This window comes from Neovison vison, chromosome 14, assembly GCF_020171115.1.
Source record: "Neovison vison isolate M4711 chromosome 14, ASM_NN_V1, whole genome shotgun sequence".
NCBI lineage: Eukaryota > Metazoa > Chordata > Mammalia > Carnivora > Mustelidae > Neogale > Neogale vison.
In genome coordinates, this window is record NC_058104.1 from 11,740,142 (window position 1) to 11,765,443 (window position 25,302).

The 25,302-nt window shown below is 49.7% G+C and overlaps 1 protein-coding gene across 1 annotated transcript; it reads left to right on the forward strand.

Annotated features, from left to right (window-relative positions):
• On the forward strand, positions 1-24,248 carry EIF4H (eukaryotic translation initiation factor 4H). Its single transcript, XM_044234204.1, has 6 exons — positions 1-126; positions 15,881-16,068; positions 18,013-18,077; positions 18,166-18,262; positions 21,977-22,114; positions 22,403-24,248. Exons 1-6 carry the CDS (start codon positions 68-70, stop codon positions 22,540-22,542), a joined length of 687 nt encoding a protein of 228 aa, XP_044090139.1. The 5' UTR covers positions 1-67; the 3' UTR covers positions 22,543-24,248.
• Positions 24,249-25,302: the final 1,054 nt, after the last annotated feature.

A 25,302-nucleotide genomic window follows, 5' to 3' on the forward strand; every position in this document is an offset into this window, starting at 1 on the left:
GCGGGGGGAGTTATATTGCGGGGTCCTTCCTCGCTCACCCTGGTTCCTCTCGGAGCGGAGACGGCAAATGGCGGACTTCGATACCTACGACGATCGGGCCTACAGCAGCTTCGGCGGCGGCAGAGGGTAAGGCGGGCGTGCGCGGGCCCCGGCCGGGCGCGGGGGGCGGGCGGAGTCGGGGACCCCGGGGCGGCGGCCTTCCCGCGCTCACCGGGGGCGGCGGGCGGCCGGGGGGCTCGGCAGGGCCCGCGGAGGCCTGGGAGAGGCGCCGGCGGGGCCGGGGCCTGGAAATGGCGCGCTCTGGGAGGGGGCGGCGGCGGTTAGGCTCCCCCGCGTCTTGCTCGCGGCCCAGGTCGTCCCCGTGTGTCCCGCCGCGGCCGCCGGGTCGTCTCGGCCCTGCCTCGGCCGCAGGGCCAGGCCGCAGTGGCCCCGAGCGCCCGGGAGGACGGGCTCCCGCTCCCATCCCCATCCCCCAGGACGGCAGGGCCCGCGCGGGGCTCTGCTGCAGCGCGGGGTGGGGGCCGGCGCCGGGCCCGCTCCGGTCGCGGTCGGAGTCGCGGCCTCCGGCGGTCGGTCTGCCCTGCCAGCTCCCCGGCCCGCTTCGCCGGGAGGCCCGCGGACGGGGTAAGGTCGGGAGGGCGAGGGGTGCCTCCCTTCCCTGACGCGCGAGGCCGGGGTTTGGCGGCTAGCGCTCGGGAATGGCCCGATTGGCGCCGGGAGAGGGGGACACCGAGCAAAGGAAAACACACAGTCGGATTTCCTCTTCTGCTGTGTCTTGGGTCAGGGTCCCTTAGTGACAGGTGCTCCGTGCTTCCCGGCGGAAAATCTCTCATTTCTCCCCAGTTTCTCCTTTTCTGACCTGGGGAAGGAATCGCAGTTAAGCCTCGTTCTGACTTGGGTCGTATACAGACAATATATAATGGAGATACCTCGTTTCCACGCTGGGTTTTGCGCGATTTTTTTTTTTTTTTAAATACAAGTTCCCTTCTACAGAATTCAGGAGATGGGCTCTTAAGCATCTTCCTGTTGGTGAAGGACACACTTGGCCATTGTGTACTTTGCCAGAAAGGATTCCTTTCCCAGGATAACCCCACAATAGGACCTACTGAGGTGTCCGGTCTCCTGGGTTTTCAATCCGAAAAGTATCTTTGTTCGGTGAAGAGTGATCTTTTAAAACCTTGGTTTGGGACTGGCTCAGACAAAGGCTGTTCGGGTGCCGGAGTGTACCTGGTATTAATGACCCTGGAACATGGGAGTCCGGGAAGGTGGAGCCACCTGTTCTTTTCAAAGAATATTTTATTTGCTAATAAAAAAAAAAGAAATAGATGTCGGATGACATGTAAAAGAACTTGCCTTTGGGGTATGTTTCTAGACGTGAAATTTGCAGCTAAGTCATCTTGAAACTTAATAACTGGGATTTTTTTGTTCTGTTTTCCAGTTCCAAGAAACATTTGGAAGTGCCCAGGAAAACTCTTAAACAGAGGGGTTTGGTTTGATTGAAGGCAGATCCAAGGAGTTTTAGTTGGGTTTGGGACTACAATAAGTTAGTCATAGTATACTGAATCTGGGTTTTGGAGTTTGGGTGGGGTTTTTTTTTTGGGGGTTTTTTTTGCTTGTTTGTTTTCTTTTCTTTTTTCCCCTTACTCTGCCTTTTGACAGACTTGCCAGCTGTTCCGATGACTTCAGGTGTTTGAGGCCGACTTTCAGTGGATGTCACGTTTTGACAGTTGGGTTGCCTTGAAACGATATCAAGTGGTCGAAATTCTCTTGCTTTGCTCTTTGTTAGAAACATCAGAAGACAAGTAAAAGATACTAGCCCTGTGTCCAGATGTACTCCAGTGGGAAAATAGCTAGGCACTCTGCATGTCCTAAACTTACTTTCTTTTATTTTCTATTTTATTTTTTTTTTAAGATTTTATTTATTTATTTGACGGACAGAGATCACAAGTAGGCAGAGGCAGGCAGAGAGAGAGAAAGGGAAGCAGGCTCCCCGCTGAGCAGAGAGCCCAATGCAGGCCTCGATCCCAGGATCCTGGGATCATGACCTGAGCCAGAGGCAGAGGCTTAACCCACTGAGCCACCCAGGCGCCCCTACATGTCCTAAACTTTTTTTTTTTTTTTTTTAAGATTTTATTTATTTATTTGACAGACAGAGATCACAAGCAGGCAGACAGGCAGGCAGAGAGAGGGAGAGGAGGAAGCAGGCTCCCCGCAGAGCAGAGAGCCCGATGCGGGACTCGATCCCAGGACCCTGAGATCATGACCTGAGCCGAAGGCAGCGGCTTAACCCACTGAGCCACCCAGGCACCCTGTCCTAAACTTTCTGATAAGAAGTCACTTGACTGTTAAAGCTCTTCACGTCCGATCTTGTTGGAGCTTTCCGCTTGACTTCAAATCCATGTAAAACTACACGGGAAATACCACTCAGATTCCTAAAAGTTGTTCTAAAAACCTATTGGTGAATTTGTGTGTTGATGTAAACAGTGTCTGGAGCGGGTCCAGAAACTTCACAGACGACCAAACATGCCGCTGTGTGGCCTGAGCTGAAGCTTCCTTTTCCAGTGTCAACGTTAATTTTAATTTCGTTAGATCTGGAGTTACTAAGTTACAGGTTTTTCTGAAATTTAGCAAGATGGTAGGCTAGTTGATAACCTTCAGTGATCATGTCTACCGTTACATGCATTATGTTTCACATCCGCAGATGTCTCCATGCTCTCTGCTTATGCTTAGGCATTTTAGAAGATTGTCCCTTCTGGAAAGCCAGTCTTTTGCATTGCTGTTTTTGGTACTTTGATACCAAGACACCTTCCCTCTAGTCTGAAACACCTTAGCTGAGTAAGAGGTCTCAATTCTAAGCCACTTGGGTCACAGACGAAGGGAATCGCAGGTCTGAAGTACATGGTCATAACAAAAAACTTGGTTTTAATAATTATACATTCCCTGTAAGTTTGTTTTGTAGTCGTATGTAGTAATCAGTGCTGTTGTCAGGAAGCAGGGTTAAGCTACTGCTTAATTTTCTCCACTTACAGAGGCATGTCCCTGGCAGCCAGAGAGAGACCTGGAGACTGCATTGCTTGCCGAAAAACAAGTCCAATCAGAATTCCAAATTAATGTAGCTAACTGTACTACATCTGGAGTGTACTTTGTTCTGCAGTTTGCTAAATTTTCTTTCCTGGGTTTTAATTCTGCATTTGCCATTGGTGGTAAAGTAGAGAGTACTAGTGTTTACATTGCTGACTACAACACGCTTTTGAGTGCTCCCATCTAAAACCATCAGTTCTGGGCACCTGGGTGGCTGAGGGGTTAAGCCGCTGCCTTCAGCTCAGGTCATGATCTCAGGGTCCTGGGATCGAGGCCCGCATCGGGCTTCCTCCTCTCTCTGCCTGCTTGTGATCTCTCTCTGTCAAATAAATAAATAAAATCTTTTAAAAAAATAAAAAAAATAAAACCATCAGTTCTGAGAATCAGTGGAACTTGGAGGTAGCAAGAATTGAAATTGCTGGAAATGGTACCTTCTGAAAAGAGGTAAAACTACACGTTTAAGTATTCTTCATCAAGTTCCAGGTTGGGGGGAGGGGGATTGGAATTCTAGCTTTTGAGTCTTCTTAGACTTAAGCTTGGCATCTCCGCCTAAATTTCTAAGCATATCTTAAGACTAAAAAGGGGAAGAAAGCAGTCTATAAAAACAGTAACTATTTGCATGGATCATAGTAGAATTCATGAAAGTATTTAAAAGCTTATTTTTAAAATCCTGTTTGCCCACCAAATGACAAGTGGTTTGGGGTTATTGTCCTCCTCCTCTCCAGTCCCTGATCTCCCAGTGCTTGAGTCTAAGTCATTATCTTCTATGAAATACTTGGCTTTACCAAGAGCCTCTGACACAGTTTGGGGGAAAGGCCTAGATTTGGATTAGAATCAGGCAGAGAGGACAGAGGTCAGGTGTCAGCTGAGCCTTGAACCACATACTAGCTGTGAGATGTGGAACAAGTTCCTTTACCTCTCTGAGCCTCATTTTCCCCACATGTAAGATAGAAACTCCTCTGAGGGTATCAGGAATATTCAGTGAGATATCTCAAGCATGCAGCATGGCGTCCGGTATGCTTATTAAATCTTAGCTCTTGGTTTATAATTTTTTATAAATTATGAATTTTACTAAAAATCTATAATTTTTTTAGTTCTTAAAATACTTCCCTTGCATCAGTAAGAATGGGAAAATTTCTGTTGCGTTAACGAGTGAATTTTTACTTTCCTGGCTGCATTCCTAAAGCCAAGTAAGCAAAATCTATTCAGTTCATAGGTATAAAGCATCTTATGAGTAGCGTACTGTATTATAAATGAATGCTAGCTGAGTAATTCGTTCTTGTATGTTACTGGTTTCTTACACAATTTATGCTTGGAATATTTAGTGTAAGTGCTTCTGAGATTCCTAAAAACTTTGTTAGTATATTTCTGTTTTGAAATTAACCTTTAGTGTTCTGGGAGGCTGTGATGCAAGTTCAAGCAAGTAGCCTTCCCAGAAACTTGGACCATGGGGCACCTGGGTGGCTCAGTGGGTTAAAGCCTCTGCCTTCGGCTCAGGTCAGGATCCCAGCGTCCTGGGATCGAGCCCCGCATCGGGCTCTCTGCTCTGCGGGGAGCCTGCTTCCTCCTCTCTCTCTGCCTGCCTCTCTGCCTACTTGTGATCTCTGTCTGTCAAATAAATAAAATCTTTATTTTTTTTTTAAAGATTTTATTTATTTATTTGACAGAGAAATCACAAGTAGGCAGAGAGGCAGGCAGAGAGAGAGAGGGGGAAGCAGGCTCCCTGCTGAGCAGAGAGCCCAATGCGGGATTCGATCCCAGGACTCTGAGATCATGACCTGAGCCGAAGGCAGCGGCTTAACCCACTGAGCCACCCAGGAGCCCTAAATAAAATCTTTAAAAAAAAAAAAAAAAAGAAACTTGGACCATGTTAAGACATTGGTGGGGAAGGGGTAGCAGTCCAAGTTTAGACACCCACCCCCCTTCCAGTCTCCAGCTTCTCCTAGAACTAGAAGAGAGGGGTGGGTGGGAGAGCATGTCGTACCTCTGCAGTCCATTTGTACAGCTGGTTCGACCTGCATACTCGGGCCACGACGTAAGTAATTGCTTGATTTTGATAGAACTTAACAACAGTAAGACCTAAGTTGTCTTTTTAAATTGAATGTCCTTGGTTCTTTGAAGTTTTCCACATTTTTTTTTTTTAAAATTTTACCTATTTATGACAGAGTGAGAGAGGGAACACAACCATGGGGGAGCTGGAGAGAGAGAAGCAGGCTCCCAAATGGGGCTCGGTCCCAGGACGCTGGGACCCTGACCCGAGCGGAAGGCAGACGCTTAATGCCTGAGCCACCCAGACGCCCCTCTGAAACGTTCTTGCTGGGACCCCTTGGATGTGTTCCGATACGCTGGGACTCCGTTGAAGACACAGCATCTCCGGTTAAACCTTGTATTTCGGGATAGGGCACACAGGGCATAGTCCAGGGGGATTCTTCACAAGTGCGTGATTTGCAGCGTGATGGGTTGGTTGTTACGGGGTGACGCCGATCTTCAGCTGTTGGCACATTTCATTATAGAGCATCAAAAATCATGTTTATTAATATCACCATTGATCCATTGATATCATCAGAAATTACAGGTATTGTGAGGTTGTCAAGCTTATGCTGATGAATACAAGTTTTCTCTTTTTTTTTTTTTAAGATTTATTTATTTATTTGACAGGCAGAGATCACAAGTAGGCAGAGAGGCAGGCAGAGAGAGAGGAGGAAGCAGGCTCCCTGCTGAGTAGAGAGCCCGATGCGGGCTCAATCCCAGGACCCTGGGATCATGACCTGAGCCGAAGGCAGGGGCTTTAACCCACTGAGCCACCCAGGCGCCCCAACAAGTTTTCTAAAACTTTATTTTTTTGCCTAAAAGCCCAGTCTGCATTTTATCATTGGTAACAGATACTATTAGTCTTCTTTGAAGTGACAGATTCACTTCATTTTCAAGACTGTGTCTGTCTCAGTGGCTCGGGTACCTGGTCATGGTCTCAAGGTCCTGGGATTGAGCCTAACATCGGCCTCCAAGCTCAGTGGGGAGTCTGCTTGTTCCTCTCCCTCTGCTGCTCCCCCTGCTTGTGCGCTCTCACTCTCTGTTTCAAATAAATCTTTTAGAGAAAAGAAAATGTCAGCCTGATATCAAAGTCTGAATAACCATCGTTTAGGTCTTCAGGTAAAAATGGTGTCCACAAAAGGAAGAGCTAGTTCAGCTTGTAACTCACTTGCATGAGTGTTTTCCTGGACATAATCATTGCATTTCTTTTCCTTCCTTCCTTTCTTTTTTTTTGGAGATTTTTGATTCATTCGTTTTAGAGCACAAGCAAAGGGAGGGAAGGGGTGGTGGTGCGGAACCCAGAGCTCTGGAGCCCGGTGTGAGGCTGAGTCTCCCGACCGGATACCGTGCCCCGATTGGAAATCAGGAGTTGGAAACCCAGCCGACTGAGCCACCCAGGCGTCCGTGACCATTTCCAAGTGTACAGTTCGCTGACCCTAATGCCTACAGTGACACTCCCCATGCTGTGTCATTGCCACCACTGGTCCCAGACCTTTCTCACCATCCCCGAACAGAAACCCATTAAGCACCTCTTCATTCATTTCCATTCATTTAACTTAATAAACCTTTTTGGCTGTTCCTGTTTTCATCTGACTTCCCCATTGTGGGGAGGGGACAGAGGACTTTCAAGCCAGTCACAGCATCCTGTCATTCTGCCTTAAAGTACTTCTAAACCTGCACACACATTTCAAGCTGCCCAGGGGTCTCTTTCTAACCACCAGCGTTTCTGTCGCCCAGTTCATACTCAGTTTTGCACAGTTGCCTCAAGAATTATTTCATAGAGTTGGCGTTTTTGAATCTGCAGAAATCTGATTACGGAGCATTTAAAGCACAAAAGTAGAGTCCAGTGTAATGACACACTTTGTGTGCCTGGACCCGCTTTATAGAGTGACCACTTGTATCTCATCTGTACTTCCGCGCGCCTCCTTCCTGCCGCACACTTCTGGATTGTTTTCAGGTACATCTTAGACATCACGTTTCATTTCATCTGCAAGTACTACAGGATGAGCTTCAAAGTACAGACTCTAGAAAATGTGACCACTGGGGCGCCTGGGTGGCTCATTGGGTTGAGCCTCTCTACCTTCTGCTCAGGTCATGATCTCAGCATCCTGGGATCGAGCCCCACATCGGGCTCTGCTCAGCGGGGAGCCTGCTTCTCCCTCTCTCTCTGCCTACTTGTGATCTCTCTCTCTCTCTCTCAGATAATCTTTTTATTAAAATGTGACCACAAGGGCGCCTGGGTGGCTCAGTGGGTTAAGCCGCTGCCTTCGGCTCGGGTCATGGTCTCAGGGTCCTGGGATCGAGTCCCGCATCGGGCTCTCTGTTCAACAGGGAGCCTGCTTCCTCCTCTCTCTCTCTCTGCCTGCCTCTCTGCCTACTTGTGATCTGTCTCTGTCAAATAAATAAATAAAATCTTTAAAAAAAAAAAAAATGTGACCACAATATTTTCACATCCAAAAACTTCCCAGTAAATGTTTTTTGTTTTGTTTTGTTTTGTTTTGTTTTTAAGATTTTATTTTATTTATTTGACAGAGCGAGATCACAAGCAGGCTGAGAGAGAGGAGGAAGCAGGCTCCCTGCTGAGCAGAGAGCCCGATGCTGGCCTCGATCCCAGGACCCTGAGATCATGACCTGAGCTGAAGGCAGCGGCTTAACCCACTGAGCCACCCAGGCACCCAAATGTTTTGATTTCTCTTAATTAGCTGATACATTTTGGTGTACAACCGATTTGTTTGAATCAGAAGCAAAAGTTTGCGCATAGCATTTGGTTGCAGGGCCCACTACAATCTCCTGATAGGTTCCTATGAAGTAGGAGTGTGTGTGTAGCTTTTTTCGGGGCCCTTTGAAAGCATTTGATTTTTTTTTTTTTTAAAGATTTTATTTATTGAACAGAGATCATGGGTAGGCAGAGAGAGAGAGAGAGAGAGGAGGAAGCAGGCTCCCCGCCAGGCAGAGAGCCGGATGTGGGTCTTGATCCAGGACCCTGAGATCATGACCTGAGCCACCCAAGTGCCCCAAAGCATTCGATTCTAGCAGCTTCTCATGTGTAAGGAAGCTAGAAGTTAAATTTGTTATTAGCAGAAATACTTACTAGTAAATACTAAGTATTCATCATAATACATATGTTTTAGTGCAAGTAACTTAATATGAAGTTTCTAATTTTTTTTTGAAGTATAATTAACATACAATGTTGTATTCGTGGTTTTTCAGATAGTAAGTAGAGAAGAGAAGAACTGGTAGTTTTGTATGCCTTTGAATTCTACCTTTTAACTGGTGCTCTGTCTGTGGCACTTTGTACTTCTCTAAATAATTGAAACGTGGGGCGTCTCAGTGGCTCCGTCGTTAAGCGTCTGCCTTCAGCTCGGGTCATGGTCCGAGGGTCTTGGGATCGAGCCCTGTGTCGGGCTCCCTACTTGGTGGGAAGCCTGCTTCTCCCTCTCCCACTCCCCCTCCTTCTGTTCACTCTCTCGTGGTCTCTCTCTGTCAGATCGATAAAATCTTCCAAATGAATGAATGAATGAAACCTGTAGATCATATAAAATTGACCATCACATGAAAATGTGAAGTTTTCTTCAGAACAAATTGGAGCTGGTAGTATGTGGAATGTCTGGTCTCAGATAAGCATTCAAATTTAGAAAAAAAGAATTCTTGGCTTAGTACAAACTAATCCATAGAAATAGTTTACATCATAGCTTCAAGACAGATGTTTTTTGTGGCGGTATTCTCTGAGGACCAATAAACAGCTTGAGGTTTGAGTTTTTATTTCCTCTGAAAAATCTGGAACCTTGGATTGAATAAGCTTTTGCACATGTCAAGTTACTAAATTAATAACCCATTTATTTGCTTTCACTGATGTGTGGGAGTCCAAGATTTTATTACATTGTGATAAGTGCCTTTTTGCCTAGTAGGAAAATTTCCTAAAAGACCATGTAAAGCAGAAGTCCCCCTTGTGTTCGTGGTTCTCTTATTACAAGGCTTTCAAACTGCCCGTCCTGTCCTGGTGGTAGTTGATGAGGTCAGTTTCCTGGGAGTCCTGACAAGCTTTTCTTACAGATGAACCGGAAGAGAACCGTGAGTGTTAGCCCACGAGTGCAGCCGTGCTGTTGGGCACACTCCTCGTTATTTGTACAGTTAGTTCACCGTCGGGCGTGTATGTGTACGTGTCTTTAGTCATCTTGGTCACAGCCAGAAATGTTTCTGACAAACACTGAAGTACGGCGGCTCATTTGCTTGAGCCTCTGCCTTCGGCTCAGGTGATGATCTCAGGGTGGTGGCGTGGAGCCTCGTGCACAGCTCTTGGCCGAGCAGGGAGTTGCTTCTCTTGTCTGTGCATTCTCAAATAAATGGATCAAGTCTTAAAAAAAAAAAAAAAGAAGAAGAAGAAAGAAATCACTTAAGTACCTAATTAAAGAAGTCATCTAGGGGCACCTGGGTGGCTCAGTGGGTTAAAGCCTCTGCCTTCGGCTCAGGTCATGATCCTGGGGTCCTGGGATCGAGCCCCACGTCGGGCTCTCTGCTTTGCGGGGAGCCTGCTTCCTCCTCCCTCTCTCTGCCTGCCTCTCTGCCTACTTGTGATTTCTCTCTGTCAAATAAAAAAAATCTAAAAAAAAAAAAGAAGTCATCTAAATACATGTAACTCTCTTACATTTTAGATCTTTTTCCAAATACAATAACCCATATTAGTGGAAGAAGTTATTTGTGATCCTAAGAGTAGCTGCTAGGTCTGTGTCTTCATGCCTCCCACCCGTGCTGAGTACCAGAGACTGTAATAGTTCTGAAGATAAAACCAAATTCCTGCCTTAGAACCACTTTGGATTTCCCTGCAAGGCTTTTTTTTTTTTTTTTTTTTTTTTTTTAAGATGAGACTGATTTATGAAAACATCTTTTCACAGTAGAAAAGAGTCCTTGAAACAGGGTGCCACCACTGATCTGCCCCTGCCCCCAGGGTTGATCAGAAATCTTCAGAGGCACTCATGCCTGTCCTGTAGTAATGCCGGCTATCAGCTTAAAGGGGTTTAATCGTGAATGCTAAATGGGGGCCTTGGAGAATGCATACGTTTAGCAGAGGGAGATGTTTGGGGTTTTTTTAAGATTTTATTTATTTGACAGAGATCACAAGTAGGCAGAGAGAGAGGAAGGGAAGCAGGCTCCCTGTTGAGCAGAGAGCCCGATTCGGGGCTCTGTCCCAGAACCCTGGGATCATGACCTGAGCTGAAGGCAGAGGCTTTAACCCACTGAGCCACCCAGGTGCCCCGGGAGATGTACTTTTTAATAAAATAAAAATAATGTGCTTTACATCTGTGCTGCATCGGGCTAGTTTTTGAAAACCTAAGCTACAACTAAAAGGTCATGTCATCTGCAAGTACTACAGGATGAGCTCGAGAAGTAAGGATGTGAATAAAGAACTTTAGTTAGTAGAGTTTTGATCGGGGTTCAGTGATTTTAATCAGTGTATCCTCCTAATGTAAGATGTTAGTGATAGGGAAGATAAATCAGTGTATGTGAAATGAGGCCTTGGCTTTTCAGAGTTCAACCATTTTTGGTTATTTTCTAGAAACCGAGTTCTCAAAAAAATACTATTTTATTCTTTTTACGCATGTTTACTGGGTTTTGTTCTTACTTGTAGTGTTTGTGATTTTTTTCCCCCCCTTTTTTTTTTTTTAAAGCCCAGCAACGGGCTGGAACTCAGGACCCTGGGATCAAGACCCAAGCTGAGATCAAGAGTCAGGATGCTTAACCGACTGAGCCGCACAGGCTTGTGACTTTTTTATATAAGGTCCCGCGTGGTGCCACGTGTGGACAGTGTCAAGCGTTCTCTGGATGGCGCACGCAAGAGCAGGGCTGTTGTCAGCTCCACCAGCGCGGTGTCCCTGACCTAGAGGTAACAGGAGGACGCCTGACGTTGCAAATCCCAGAGAGAGTTAATGCTCTGTACTGGGTATCTTGGCACTGGTCTTGAGTTTTCAAGAGTGGCAGCAACAGGGCTTAAGTTCTGTGTAGCTCATAAAGGCCGCTAGAGAGGTTTATAGATTCCTCTCCCAGAGAAGAGCTTAGCGTGAGTCCTCCCTTTTTCCTGATCTTTCTTACTGGGGCAGTCAGTCTGGGGCACTTCCTTTTCCTTCTCGCATCTCCTTACTGGATCTCATCCCAGCCCTGATACTCTCCGTGCTCCTTTCTCCAGTCCCTTCTCCCTCCAGGCTCTCCTGGCCTGACTGTCCTCCTCTCCTCCTCCTGGAGGAGGAGTCTGTCCGCAGTTAGAGTCTCGTGAAGAGTTCAGTATTTCCCCGTGTGCTCGGGAGCGGCCGAATCGACTGCTCCCGGGGTGTCTTCCGAATGACCTGCTGTCCTTGTTCGGGATGTGGTTTCTCCTTTCCAGGTGCCTGGACCCCCTCAGTGGAAGCATCAGCTCCTTCGGGGCAGGGACTCTGAGCTGTGAGCCCTCTACTGTGCTCTGTACTTCGTAGGCATTGTCCAGATTTTAGCCAGTTTGAGTGAAGAAGAGGGATTTGTCTCTCAAGATTTTCAGTCAGACTCGGAGTTAAAAGTTAGATTCCCTGAGTTGCTAAGGATGTAATTTACCTTAAAACTTGCATATGTTGTTTTCAAAAGCAGTGGCCTGCCTGAGGGGTAGTGGGAAGCAGCGGTGAGCAGGGAGGATGGTTGGGGAGTGGAGGGCGGAGTGTGATAGGGCCAGGGTTTGCAGAGCAGACCAGAGGGGAGGTGGGGGGCGGCTGTGGCCTGCTGCCGCAGTTCATCTGTTTCTACCGGAGCAGCGTGGCCTTGGGCGTGTTTAGACTTCCTGTAACGTTTCAGTGTTGTTATTAAACTTTTATAAAGCATTCAGGATTTATGAGGTGTTTTTATGGTCAGTTTTAAACTTTATAAAATAAAGATTGGAAGTATTTGTCAGTTACAGACCAGCAAACTGAGGCAGCGCGGTGATTTGGAAGAGGTGTTCCGCCACCTTAAAGCTCACATGACTCTTCTCTCCCTGTTATTTTTAACCTGTTCTAGAAAGTGTTTTCGTGTAACCTAGCTTGTTCAGTTAGAGGATCTTAGGTATCTTAGGACTTTAAGCTCAGGATTTCCTGGCGTTGGGGTTTTTTTATTCTGTGGGCTGCCACCAGGCTGGACCCTTTCGTGACCTGCACATGTGCTCTCTGCTTTGTCTCTGTCACTCTTGTTGCTCAGGTTGCTGGCACACTGTAGAGTTCCACTTCTCTTTTTTCTTTTTCTTTTCTTTTCTTTTTTTTTTTTTTTTATTTATTTGACAGACAAAGATCCCAAGTAGGCAGAGAGGCAGGCAGAGAGAGAGGAGGAAGCAGGACCCTGAGATCATGACCTGAGCCGAAGGCAGAGGCTTAACCCACTGAGCCACCCAGGCTCCCCTCCCCTTAAATTTTTAAAAAATCATTGTAGCTGTCGGCCGTGTGTGCGCGCACACACGTATATACACAAACACGCCGGCGTGTGTGCTGTTACTTGTGTTTATATGTCCTGCTCACTTGTGAGCTGCTTGAGGACAGGGGACTTTTCTGCCGGGTGTTTAGTAAATGTTGAATAAATGAATTTAAGGTTATTAAAAGTATGATTCATCCTGTGTTTTTTTTTTTTTTTTTTTTTTTAAAAGATTTTATTTATTTATTTGACAGAGATCACAAATAGGCAGAGAGGCAGGCAGAGAGAGAGAGGAGGAAGCAGGCTCCCTGCTGAGCAGGGAGCCCGATGCGGGACTCGATCCCAGGACCCTGAGATCATGACCTGAGCCGAAGGCAGCGGCTTAACCCACTGAGCCACCCAGGCGCCCTCATCCTGTGTTTTGATGGTTTTCCAAATGTCTATACTTAACACCGTAGCTTACATACTCCATGTTCAGTCTCAAAGGTGTCTTACTGAAAATATTTTAGCGTTTAGGGGCACCTCGGTGGCTCAGTAGGTTAAGCAGCCAACTCTTGATGTCAGCTCAGAGCATGATCTCGGGGTCACGGGATCGAGCCCCATGCTGGGTCCCGCATTCAGCAGGGGGGGCTGCTTGGGATTCCCTGCATCTCCCTCCGCGTGTGTGCGCCCGCACACCTGTGCACGCTCTTGCTCTCTTTCTCTAGTAAATAAATCTTTAAAAAGAAGAAAATACAGGGGCGCCGGGTGGCTTGCCAGTTAAGCACTTGCCTTCAGCTCAGGTCATGATCCCCGAGTCCCAGAACTGAGCCCCCCACATCAATCTCCTTTCTCAGCAGGGAGCTTGCTTCTGCCTCGCTCGCTCTCAATTTTAAAAAGTATTTTAGGGCTTAAGATCACCGAGAAAAGAACAGTGGTGTTGCAAAGAGTACGGAGGTGCAAAAATAAGTCGATTTACTAAACTTCATGGGGTGGGAGCGGGAGCCAGTGGAATGCAGTTCTCTGGAAAACAAAACCGGATTTCTTAACTGGAAGGAGCAGAGTTCTGAGTCACTAAACTCTGTCATGATTTGGTCATGAGTTGGTGCTGCTAAAAACGGGTCTTAAAGAATAATATTTATGAGGAAAGATGGGGAATTTCATGATATTTCTAGCAAACTGTGGATCAAAAGCTAAGTTACTTTCCATGACTTGTACCGGTGCTTGCCCTATAGAAAGGACGACTTTGAGCAGGTCTTTGTTGTGAGGAGATTCCTTTAAAATACTTAAATGTCTCCATAAAAAGAAAACGCCACCTCCCTCTTTTGAATTTTTTTCCCTCCTGTGAACGTTCGCACGTTAAGAACATTTTCCGACTCACAGTGGACACTGTTAGAGTGACAGGGTTTGAGTTCGCTTTATCTTTAGGCGAGCCTCCTTCGTGTTGAAGCCTCCGGGGCGCTCGGGAGAGCAGGGCGGTTCTCACTGGCCTGCCGGCCGCCGCTCCCTGCAGATGGAGCATGGAAGCCGTGGTGTCTGTACGTGCCGTATCCAGATCTCCGTCTGCTTTTTTTTTTTAGAGCTGTTTGTTCCAGAATCAAAGCTGACATGTAGCATTGGTTGTCATGTTTCATTGGTCCCCCTGCCTTTCTTGTCGGTCATGATCCGTGCCAGAATACAGGGCACACGGACAGCTCGGGCCATTGATGAGCCTTGCCTGAATCAGCCCCGCTGCGGTAGTGGGTACAGAGGAATGGTTTTCTTTTTCTTTTCCTTTCCTTTCCTTTTCTTCCTTTTCTTTCCTTTCCTTTTCCTTCCTTCCTTCCTTCTCCTTCTTTCTTTCTGTCTTTAGAGTTATTACTTGAGAGTGGGCACAAGAAGGGGAGAGCAGAGGGCGAGGTTCAGGCAGACTCCGCGCTGAGCGCAGAGCCCGACGCGGGGCTCAGGACCCAGAGATTGTGACCTGAGCCGAAGTCTGATGCTTAGTCAGCTGAGCCTAGGCACCCCCAGAGTGGTGGTTTTCTTCTTACATGACTCCTACTTTTATGCGTTGACATTCTTACTGACATAAGGAAGAGCTCCCCTTCCCCTTCATTCATTTTATGGACTGTTTTACAGCAGTTTTACGTTTACAGCGAAACTGATCGGAAAATACAGCTCCGGGGGTCTGGGTGGCGCAGTTGCTTGGGTCTCCGCCCCTTGGTTTCCCTTCAGGTCCTCGTCTCAGGGTCAGGAGATTGAGCCCCGCAGGGAGTCAGTCTCTTAAATCAGTCTTTGGCGGAGGGAGGAGAAAACACAGTTCCTGTGTCCACCCTGCACATGCACAGGAGCACAGACAGCCCTGCCCGGCAACCCCTGCACTGACCGTGTTGTCACCCAGTCCCTGGTTTATGCTGGGTTCACTCTGGATCGCGGACGTCCTGTGGGCCTGACGAATGTACACTGGCCCCAGCTGCTGCTTCCGTGTCTGTGGGACATTTTGAGCCTCGGGCTGTAGGTGTGGATGACGGGGTGACTGTTGCTCCGGCCGTGTGTGCCGTGAGCCAGGTATGAGGCACCATAATCTGTACCTCGCAGTAACTAAGCTTTGTTCGTTAGCGTTACCTAATACTAACCCAGTTTTACAAATAAACAAAGCTTAGAGAAATGGGGTAACTCCTTAAGGTCAGATGGTGAAGTGAGTTTGTGGCCGAGCTGGGATTCAAACCAGAACCTCTACAGATGAGCGAGGAGCTGTGGTCGAGTTCGCCTCCTGCCTTTGCCACTTTTGAGGCCCGTAACCGTAGACACCTCACCCTTTCTTGTTACGGGGGGAGGGGTGGGATGGCATTGAGGGTTAAATGGATTCGTAGTACGCCCTTGAGGATCGGTCGGGCAGTGGTGGAGCGTGTATGTACGTAGCACTTGATGTACAGCAGCTCGGGTTTTCATTAGGCTGTATTGGTCACAGCGTGACGGTAGCAAGAAGCGCGTGTGTTCTGTGTGGGTCACGGCGGCTCTAGAGATCCTTCCTGAACACAGTGCCCCAACTCTGGGCCATTCGCTTCGGCCTGGATGAGGACGACCAGGCACGAGGGAGGGCGTTTGCGAAGATTTTAGGATGTAAACCGTTTGTAGACACGGAGTCCACGTAACCAGCCACGCTGGGGGTACATTCTCTTCGTATTTGCAGGGAAATGTGTGTTTATCTAGGTTCCCTGCTTCCATGGACATTTCTGTCACCAATAGGCCCCTGGTCATGGAGGATATTTTGGGATACTCTCATAATTTCACGCCGCTGTCGTATGTTCCAGTGGAGCGGTTTCCTGGGTGGTGTGGCTGAGCCGAAGACATTGTCCCTGTTCCCTGCTCGGGGGCGAGTAGACTTGAATCCTGTCTGTTTCCCCTCCAGGTCCCGCGGCAGTGCTGGTGGCCATGGTTCCCGCAGCCAGAAGGAGCTGCCCACAGAGCCCCCCTACACAGCATATGTAGGAAATCTACCTTTTAATACAGTTCAGGGCGACATAGATGCTATCTTTAAGGATCTCAGCATAAGAAGTGTACGGCTAGTCAGAGACAAAGATACAGACAAATTTAAAGGTGAGTTGGGGGAATTCTTACTGTGCATTTTTGTAGAGGGAGGGTTGAAAACCACAATCTTAGAGAACCAGAGGGCTCCAGTTATGAAAGTGTTTTAAATATTTGTCCGAGTAGCTGAAATAAACACGGCCCTTTAACCCCTAGACTTTCTGTTCTACTTGGGGGGAAATGTTTACTTGCGCTCTGATTTGTAGAAATAGGCATATGTGTATGCCGAGTCAGCCAGCTGTTTGCCTGACCCAGCTGTGCTGTCTGTGCTGTCAGGGAGGTCCCTGGGAGGGAAATGAACAGATGAAATGGAGGACTTGGCAGGTGCATTTCACCTTGGCCCGACTCCTGGCATTTTGCTTTGAAGTTTTCCTGTAATCTAGGTATTTGTATAGAATTCAGGAGAGAACCTAATCCGTACTGTCACTACATTGGTGACTTGGGAGTTTGTGTGTGGAAGAGGGTTGGCTCAGATTTCCGATCAAGTTAGTGTCTGTAGATTAGTCTCTTTGGGGCGCTCGAGTGGGAAAGCAGTAAGAAGGAAGAGTCGTAGGAGCATTACCTCTGAGCGTTCGAGAGCCCCTGAGGGGAGACGCGCTCCCTGAGAGCACGAGGCGAGAGCATTTGGCTTACCTTATTGATCAGAAGAACATCGGGGAAGGTACGGAGTGATGTCCGGCGAGGGAGAGGTGTGAGAAGCAGGGGTTTCGCGCATCTGGGCAGTTCTGTGTATAGGCAGTACTGGGATCATGTTGAAAGTTTTTGGCTTTAGAGCCTGAAGCCTTATGATAGGAATGGCCCGAACAATGAAAACAAACCTGTTCGATCAGCTTGTGAAAGTGAGGCCACCAGTGTCCCTCCTAGAGGCACCAGGAGTTCCGGGCTTCAGGGGAGATGGGGGGTGGGAGGGCAGCCTTTGGGGTGAGTCCGCAGAAGCACGTTTCAGTTTGTCTCCTAGAGGGTTACCCTCCCTTTCAGCCGCTCTGAAGGGTGGGATGGGTGAGCTGGCTTTTTTGGCCTCTTTGAGCTTGCGGGTGGTTTCCTCAAATGCTATAGACATTGAATCCGCTTAGGGGGGATGGTGGGGACCCTCCAGCCAAGCAGTGGGTTCTTTTGTAAGTTACTGGTGAGCAGATGGTGAACAGGACAAGTTTGGACCCAAGTCTTGGGCGCACTTGCGGTCCAGTGGGCTGTGAAGGGGGGGTGCAGTCATGGCCCAGGTGCGGTGTGAGCCATGGGGGTGGGGTGCGTGCTTAAGCCCAGAGTTAGTCTCCCGGTGGCAAGGAAGGGCCTTGGAAAGAGGGGGGGTGGAGAGGGAGAAGCTAATGCAGGGGTTGACGTGAGGAAGTGTGGTTTCCTCTGCCTGCAATGTTGTGTTTACGGTCTCACGGCCGAAGCCGGCATCAGGGCACAGACTGGGCTCACGCGCTCGGACCCAGGCCGTCTGTTTCTCCGTGAGCGTCGCACAGAGGATGCCCTTGTCACTGAGGGTGTGTTTTTAGCTTTAGAGAACAGCTTTTGTACTAGCCACCTGAGGAGTAAGTTGTAGGCACCTTCAGCCTGTTCCTTCAGAGCACGTTCGGTATTGACCTCGAGATCTGTGTCTCAAAGCCCCAGTTGGGTTCTGTTCTTCAAAAGTCAGAACGAATAGCTCTTCACAGTGACCCAGGAAAGGTTTTAAGATGATGGTTAAAACTCATAAAAAGAAAGTTTTTTTATAAAAACACAGCTGCCTAAATAAATAAAATCTTAAAAAAAAAAACCAGCTGCCGGATATTTCAGAGAACATAAACACGAAGAAGGAATGCCAGGTATTTTCTGTTCCAGTCTCTCTTCTGGGCTCTCTTAGTCCACTGTGCCCTCGCTGCTGCACCAGAGTGGGGAAGTGGACCAGACGGAGCCCCCCTGCCTTCACCCAGAGTTCCTTGAGGAAATTGGGGTTTGTTTCTCTTGCAGGATTCTGCTATGTAGAATTTGATGAGGTGGATTCCCTTAAGGAAGCCTTGACATACGACGGTGCGGTAAGTATCTTCGGCTTTGCTGTGCGTGTTAGAAGTTGCGGTGTTTTTCTCTTGCCGGTACTTAACACTGTTTTCCCCTTACCATTAGCTCTTGGGTGATCGGTCACTTCGTGTGGACATTGCAGAAGGCAGAAAACAAGATAAAGGTGGCTTCGGATTCAGGAAAGGAGGACCAGATGACAGAGGTGATTGCTTCTTCTGTAACTTGAACGTAAAGCTTGCCCGCTGGTGACGGCCCTCGGAGGTTACTAATAGAACTGTCTCACGGGTCTGATAGGTTTTTGCGAGCTTTTAAACACTAGTAAAAACCCTGAGAGGGAATGGACCATACTTCTGTAAGCCTGGGGCGTTTCGGTTTTGTTTCGTTTCTGTTGGAGGCCAGAACTCTTCTCTTAACTCCTGTGACTCTCTCGTCGCATGAGTTGTCATCTTCCGGTGAACTTTTCCGTGTTTGTGCAGCAAGGTAATGGTACAGCCTCAGCTTTTCTGGTGTGTATCTCAGGAATGGGTGACCCTGGAGAATCTAGCGGTGGGCGGGATCCCCCGGGATGACTTCCTTTCCGGGATCAGCATTTACAGTATTGCCACTTAACCTTTTGCAGTGGCCTTGCTGGGAGCAGCCTGGCCGGACCACTCTGTTAGCTCATGGTGTAGGTGATGTTTTCCTGAAAGGTCTCCAGGCGTGCACCAAGCCTCTGTTGGCGGCGGAGTGTGTGGGATAGGACTGGAGAAGCTCCCCACTGTAGGCGGGGTGCACGGAGCCGTGGCCCGGCTCTGCCGTGGCTCTGCCGTGGCTCCGCCGTGCCTCCGCCTGCAGTTCTCGTCGGGCCTTCATCTCGGGAGCCCCCTGGGCGGCGCGGGTGTGCACAGACACACGGAAGCACGCCTGCCTCCAGAACTGCTTGCAGAATAGTCCGGAGGTTTTGGAAGCTTACGGGAGGCCTCGGGTCACTGTGATTCTTGGTGGCCCCCTCTTACATGGTTGCAGTCGTGGAACTCCGCTCCCTCCCTGGTGGGCCGCATCCACTGGACCGTTGTCTTAACCGACCCGAGGGGCATGGCTCACCTCATGAGGTCAGTTTGCATGTGGGCCTCTGCTTGGAAGGGCTCATCTCCTAAATTTTCTTAAACTCTTTATGTTGTTTGTTGTGGTGGTTTTTGTTTTTAGTAAAGAACTCACACAGGTAATAAAAATGGCAGTTGTGTAGAAAGGTAAAACCCTGAGGAACCAGTCCGTTATCTTTCCTGCGAGTTCTGCTCTCCAGGGTCTAAGATAACATAGGGGTCCCCACCCACCCTGTCACCCTCCCCTCCCCCCATCAAACCAAATTCAGCGTCAAGTATTTGGTGAGTATGGGAGGAAGTAGGACAAGCTGGTGTAGACCAGAATTCTTTAAAATTCTTTTCAGTCCCACTATAACTAAACAGATGACTGCTTGTATCTGTTGCATAACTCAGTTTCTTATAGCCGATCAGAAAAGAGCTTATTCATAAAAATACAGTCTCACCCAGTAAACCTGTACTTTTACGTATAAGCTGGTCTCTGATTGAAACACGCAGCAGAGGGCTTGCAGAGTCAGTCCAGGTGCAGCCGTTAGTGGCCTGAGGAGTAGTGGTCTAGGACCTGTGGGTTTTGGATTTCTGGAAACGGGTATTAGTGGAACAGCCCTCGAGCTTGTGACTGGGGAAGCGTAGAGCTTACCTAAGGAACGGTCGCCTTAGTTGGATTTTTCCTGTCGGAAGCTGAGAACACAGCCGGAGGCTACCTCGACACCTGCCAGGGCCTGTGTCCCACGGCAGGGTTTTGGTGGTCTTTAAAACCGCATGTGCCTTCAGCTCAGGTCATGATCTCAGGGTCCTGGGATCGAGTCCTGCGTCGGGCTCTCTGCTCAGCAGGGAGCCTGCTTCCTCCTCTCTCTCTGCCTGCCTCTCTGCCTGCTTGTGATCTCTGTCTGTCAAATAAATAAATAAAATCTTAAAAAAAAAAAAAAAGTTTTAAAAACCGCATGTGCCCACACAGTGGAGTTAATGCCTAGATGCGTTATTTGTGAAAATGCATCTTTTCTTTTTTGCTCTTTAAAAGAACGTTGCTATTTTTATTTACTTTTTTATTTTTTAAAGATTTTATTTATTTATTTGACAGAGAAAGAGACAGATTACAAGCAGGCAGAGAAGCAGGCAGGGAGAGAGGAGGAAGCAGGCTCCCCGCTGAGCAGAGAGCCTGACGCGTTGCCTGGGGCTCGATCCTAGGGTCCTGGGATCATGACCTGAGCCGAAGGCAGAGGCTTAACCTAGGGATCCACCCAAGTACCCCGAACGTTGCTGTTTTTAAAATCATAACGTGCTTGTTACAAAAAAAAAGACTCAAGCAATACAAAATAAAAAGAAGAAAGCAGATCAAGTCCCACCACCAGAAGTAGCCTGGTTAAACTAAACTTTGTTTAAAAAAAAAAAAAAAAAACCTTACAGGGGTCTCATGAATGCTGTGCCACCTAAAAAAACCTGTCTCCACACTTAATGAAAAGGCATTCTTGAGTGCCAGACCTTGCTTTAAGCTTCATCCTCTTCCCCTGCTCCTTATCAGAAGAGATTCTGTCACTGGCGCCGGTTTCTTCCTCTCGCGCTCCTGGACGGAGCGGTCGTGTGTCTGGTCGGTGGGAGTGGGAGCTGGCGCTGTTGCACGCTGGTAGCAGGAGTTACTCGTGCGGGGACGTGACTTCGTACCCACGCGGGAAGGTGCACTTCCTAGGTTATTGGGGGACAGTGTCAGGCTGAGTGTGTGAATACCACTTGTGCTCATTGCATCAACACTGGGAGCTGCGCTTCGAAGGATTCTGGAGAGACTCTTACCCCAGCTGTGTGCCTCCCAGTGTGTTTCCCCATCTCAGTGCTCCTGTTGGCCCGAATCGGTGTGAAATCGTTTTCATTTCTTGTTGAAATTGATGTTGTCCGGCTGTTTCTGAGCTGGGTTTCGGGTAACTTGATCTCTTCCCCAGTTCCTTGGCCACCCTTGCAAACATCGTATTCTCCATGTTCAAGGGCGTTAGGGTTAAAGCCCTGAGAAGCCCAGGTGAGCAGACACCAGACCATTGCCCCGGGGCAGGCAGCAGGGTCCGAGTCCTGAGAGTCTCTGGTCACGGCGCTTTGTCAGCCGATCAGCACGGACCTTCTGGTGTGGATGTGTTGGAAAGACCCCTTAACGCACATTGTCTGGCTGGGGTGCAGGGCCGCCTCCTTGCGCTGCGAAGACCGGGCAACCTGCCACGCTCCAGCCGGGCACGGCTCAAAACAGTGCGGTGGCCAGGGAAGTGTGCCGAAGAGCAGAAAACCTAGCACCGACCAGATTGAAAGGACACTTAGACTCTGAGCTGAAACAAGGCAGCCAGGCATTGCCTTCGTTCAACCTTAGCTGCAAAACACACATGCCAGGGGTGCCTGGGGGCTCAGTCATTAAGCGTCTGCCTTTGGCTCTGGTCATGATCCCAGAGTCCCAGGATCGAGCCCCGCATCGGGTTCTCTGCTCAGCGGGGAGCCTGCTTCCCTCTTTCCCTCTTTCTCTGCCTCTCTGCCTACTTGTGATCGCTGTCAAATAAATAAAATCCTTATAAAACAAAACAAAAATAAATAAGTAAAAGGCTGCTTAGCTCGACCCCCCTCTAGCTGGAAGTCGTTCAGTGAAATGTGAACCTAAAGAAAAGTTGAGGCTGTCAAAGCCTGTGGAGAAAATCCTCTCCACACGGCCGGGCTGCTCTGCAGCACTCGGGAGGAGGCGCGGCTCCCTGCAGGCCCCCGGAGCTGCCGATGTTGGACGAACTAAAGAATTTCAGACCAGACCGGCTGCGTGGGCAGCTCTGAGTCAGTAGCTGAGAAAGTAACGCAGTGTCCCCTTCCTTCCTCAGGCTTCAGGGATGACTTCTTAGGAGGCAGGGGAGGGAGTCGCCCCGGTGACCGGCGAACGGGCCCCCCGATGGGGAGTCGGTTCAGAGACGGCCCTCCCCTCCGAGGGTCCAACATGGACTTCAGAGAACCCACAGAAGGTAGGACGCTGCTTCCTCCCGGGAGGGTGTCTAGCCGGGGTGTGCTGGCTGTACGCCCCCCCCTACACAGGCCTTCCCGTGCCCCGGGCAGTGGCTTCTGTGGCCCAGCCCGTCGTCTTAAATCGAGCTGACCTTTGCTAGAATGTTTGGGGTGCGCTAGGTCTTCGCGGCTGGCTTGCTCGTTAGAAAGCGGGCCAGGTCGGGGCAGGGGGGCCTCAGTCGGGCCATTTCACCCGCACGGGGAAGGGGGTCCGTTCTCGATAAAGCATGTTGGCTTTTCTCCCGCAGAGGAAAGAGCACAGAGGCCGCGGCTCCAGCTGAAGCCCCGAACGGTCGCAACGCCCCTCAACCAAGTAGCCAACCCCAACTCTGCTATCTTCGGGGGAGCCAGGCCCAGAGAGGAAGTCGTTCAGAAGGAGCAAGAATGAGCTTGCGGCGGGGAGGGAGTGGGGTGTGGGGGAGTTAGCGCGAGACCACAGCCTGGCCAGCCCCCCGGGCCGGCGGTCCTGCAGCCACCGTGCCTGCGCCTGACCCCCGTCCCCCTCATGCAACGGAAACTCAGAGCTTGTGAGCGCATGTCAGCAGTTAACAAGTGGTTTTTAGTACATTCTTGGCTTTGCTGAACCTATCTAGTGCCTGTCTCGTGCTTTCCTTCTTTTTGTTTCTGCCACTCCTTGCCTCTCTCCCTTCTGTGCTCTCTCCTTCCCGCACACGAGTGTCTCCCGAGCGACGAAGGCAGCCGCCCGTGGGCGTTCTCTGGTTGGAGGTGCTGCTCCGTTCTTCTCCTGTGCTTTCTCTCTTTACTTTAGACGCACTGGCCAGACCCGGTTGTTTCTTTGAGTTTTCTCGGCGCTTCTCTCCTGACCTGCATGTTGAGTTCTGTATTGCTGTGGCTTCCAAGGGGGGGGGAGAAAAAAACCAGGGAGGAAGTCACAGATTGGATAGCTTCTCGTTTTTATTCCGCTGTGATCAACATACACAGAATTTGAGGCACCTTGTTTCCAAAACAAGGATAAAATACCCGTTGATCCTTGAAAATTCCCTCCTGCCCCTATTTATAAGCAGCCCTGTCGCTGCTGCTCCCTCCCTGCGTAGGTGGCCCGAGCGGAAGAGGCTCTCCTCTCAAACGTGGGACCCAGAAGAAGGGGTAGCAGCGCGGTGAGCCAGAGAGGACCCGCCGAGCGCACCGCTGTGTTCACACCCACTGGGGTGCCTTCACACTGTGCGGGCCGGTTCCCTCCTTTCTGCCGGCCAGGGTGCTCTGGGGGGACCGAAGGGCGGCGGTGGCAGAGCCACACCAGGCTGCCCTGACCGCGTGGACGCGGCCGCTCCTCTGGTCCCCACTGTGTGTGGAGCCCGCATCTCTCCCTTGTGTTTCTCTCTGTTCCTTGGTGTAGCAGCGAGCTCCTGTGCTTCCCAGCTTCCCTGGATTTTATAATGAAAATGGGCCTACAGTCTGGCACTTTACTGTTTCGCTTGATGAATTGAGGATTTTACTATGCAGAGCAGACAGGGACGTCCGGGTAGCCGGTGGGTGGCTCGCAGCCGCCAGGTCCCCTCTTGGGGGCAGAGCTGCTTGTCCCCACACAGTGAGTTCGGCACTTGGTGGGGGGCAGGGGGTGGCCGTGGCTTTGGAGCTGGAAAGCCTGCGTGTGAACAGCTCGGTTCTGCAGCGCCCAGTCCCGCTCTGGGCCGCGGGGAGCAGCTCGGGGCCGGCCGGCGGCTGGAGCCTGGGGGGTGGGGGCACGGAGAGCCCCGTGCGTCCCCGCCGCGTCTCTGTCCCGGGGTCTCAGCAGTTACAGAACTCTCTCTCCTGTCCGTCCTTCCCCTGCCTTCTCTGCTTCTGAAATAAGAACCATTTGTGTGACGCCAATACTTAACTTACGAAAGACATGCATTATGTGGTTGTAGTCAAACCCGATGCTTTCAGATGACCTACTTACATCTTCCGTGGGGAAAAGATTAAGAACAAAACAAAATCATCTAAACTTCTGGGCCACCCGGTTGACTTTTAAACGTAAGAACGGAATTCCAAACACTTCACACATTCAGCTATATGACAGAAAGGAAATCTATGGATATGGTATTTTGTGAATGATCTTTTAAATAAAAGAAAACCTTACGTAATATTTAATGCTTGTCCTTATTTTTGAGTTCTTTCTAGCTGCCCTCCACGTGAAATTTGCACCGTCTTAAAGTCGGGAAGCGACAGCCGAGTCACGCAGCACAGGCTGCGGTGCGCGAGCCAAGCGCCTCTTGCTTTGGGAACTTACAGGAATCGTGAGATTCTTTTCAGAGCCGGTGATGATTAGAAACAGCTCACTGGGGTCTCCCCTTTTTTTCCCCTCATTTCCTAAAAAACGTGATTTCCTGAACAGAGACCTTGTGTGCACAGGTATGTAGCCGTGGTGTTTGATGAGGTTTTAAAGGCAGTTTCTGCCCAGAATGGAAAGAGTCCGCTGTCTGCACGAGGGGTCCCTTTGAATAACTGCTTGTGTTCAGCAGAAGTTCTGAGTGCTCCTGGGGACGGCGGTGGGGGCTGCTTCGTGGCCAGCGGGTGATAGGTTGGCAGGGCGGGGGTGGGGGGCACTGCTGGGCAGTTCTGTGGCCCAGGGGACCAGGTGCAGAGCTTGGCCGTGTCTGGGAGAGGCCCGGTTGGCAGCGAGGGTGCTGCCAGAGGACTTGGCACGGTGCAGGGAGGCGAGACTTGACGGCGGCTTACCCTGCAGGGGGATGGCAGGGAGGGCAGGCCCTGTTGTGGTGAGAGCACGCGCGACTGTCCCGAGGCTCGAAGCCCAGCTCCATGTGGCTTCTTTTCAAAGGTTAACTTGGATCCCACCTCCGAAGGGCCTGTGGCGGGTTCGGACCCGTGGGTCATCCGGGTTTCCAGAGGTTTCTCAGGACTGAAGCGCGGCTCCCGCCCAGCTGTCTGTCTCCCTCCCTCCCTCCCTGTGACTTCGCCGTGGGTGTGGTCTGGACAAGCGCCTTCCCTTGGCCCCTGGCGTTTGTGCCAGTGCTCAGGGTTACAGACGCAGCTTAATACCCGCCTCCCATCCCGAAGTAACCGAATTGAGAGAGGAGGGTGCATCTTTGCCCAAATCAGCACCTAAACAAATGGGTTCATTTTCACAAAAGTTTGCGCACAGTATGAGTGTTCTGCAGATAGGTTTCTGTCTGCATTGTTGTTG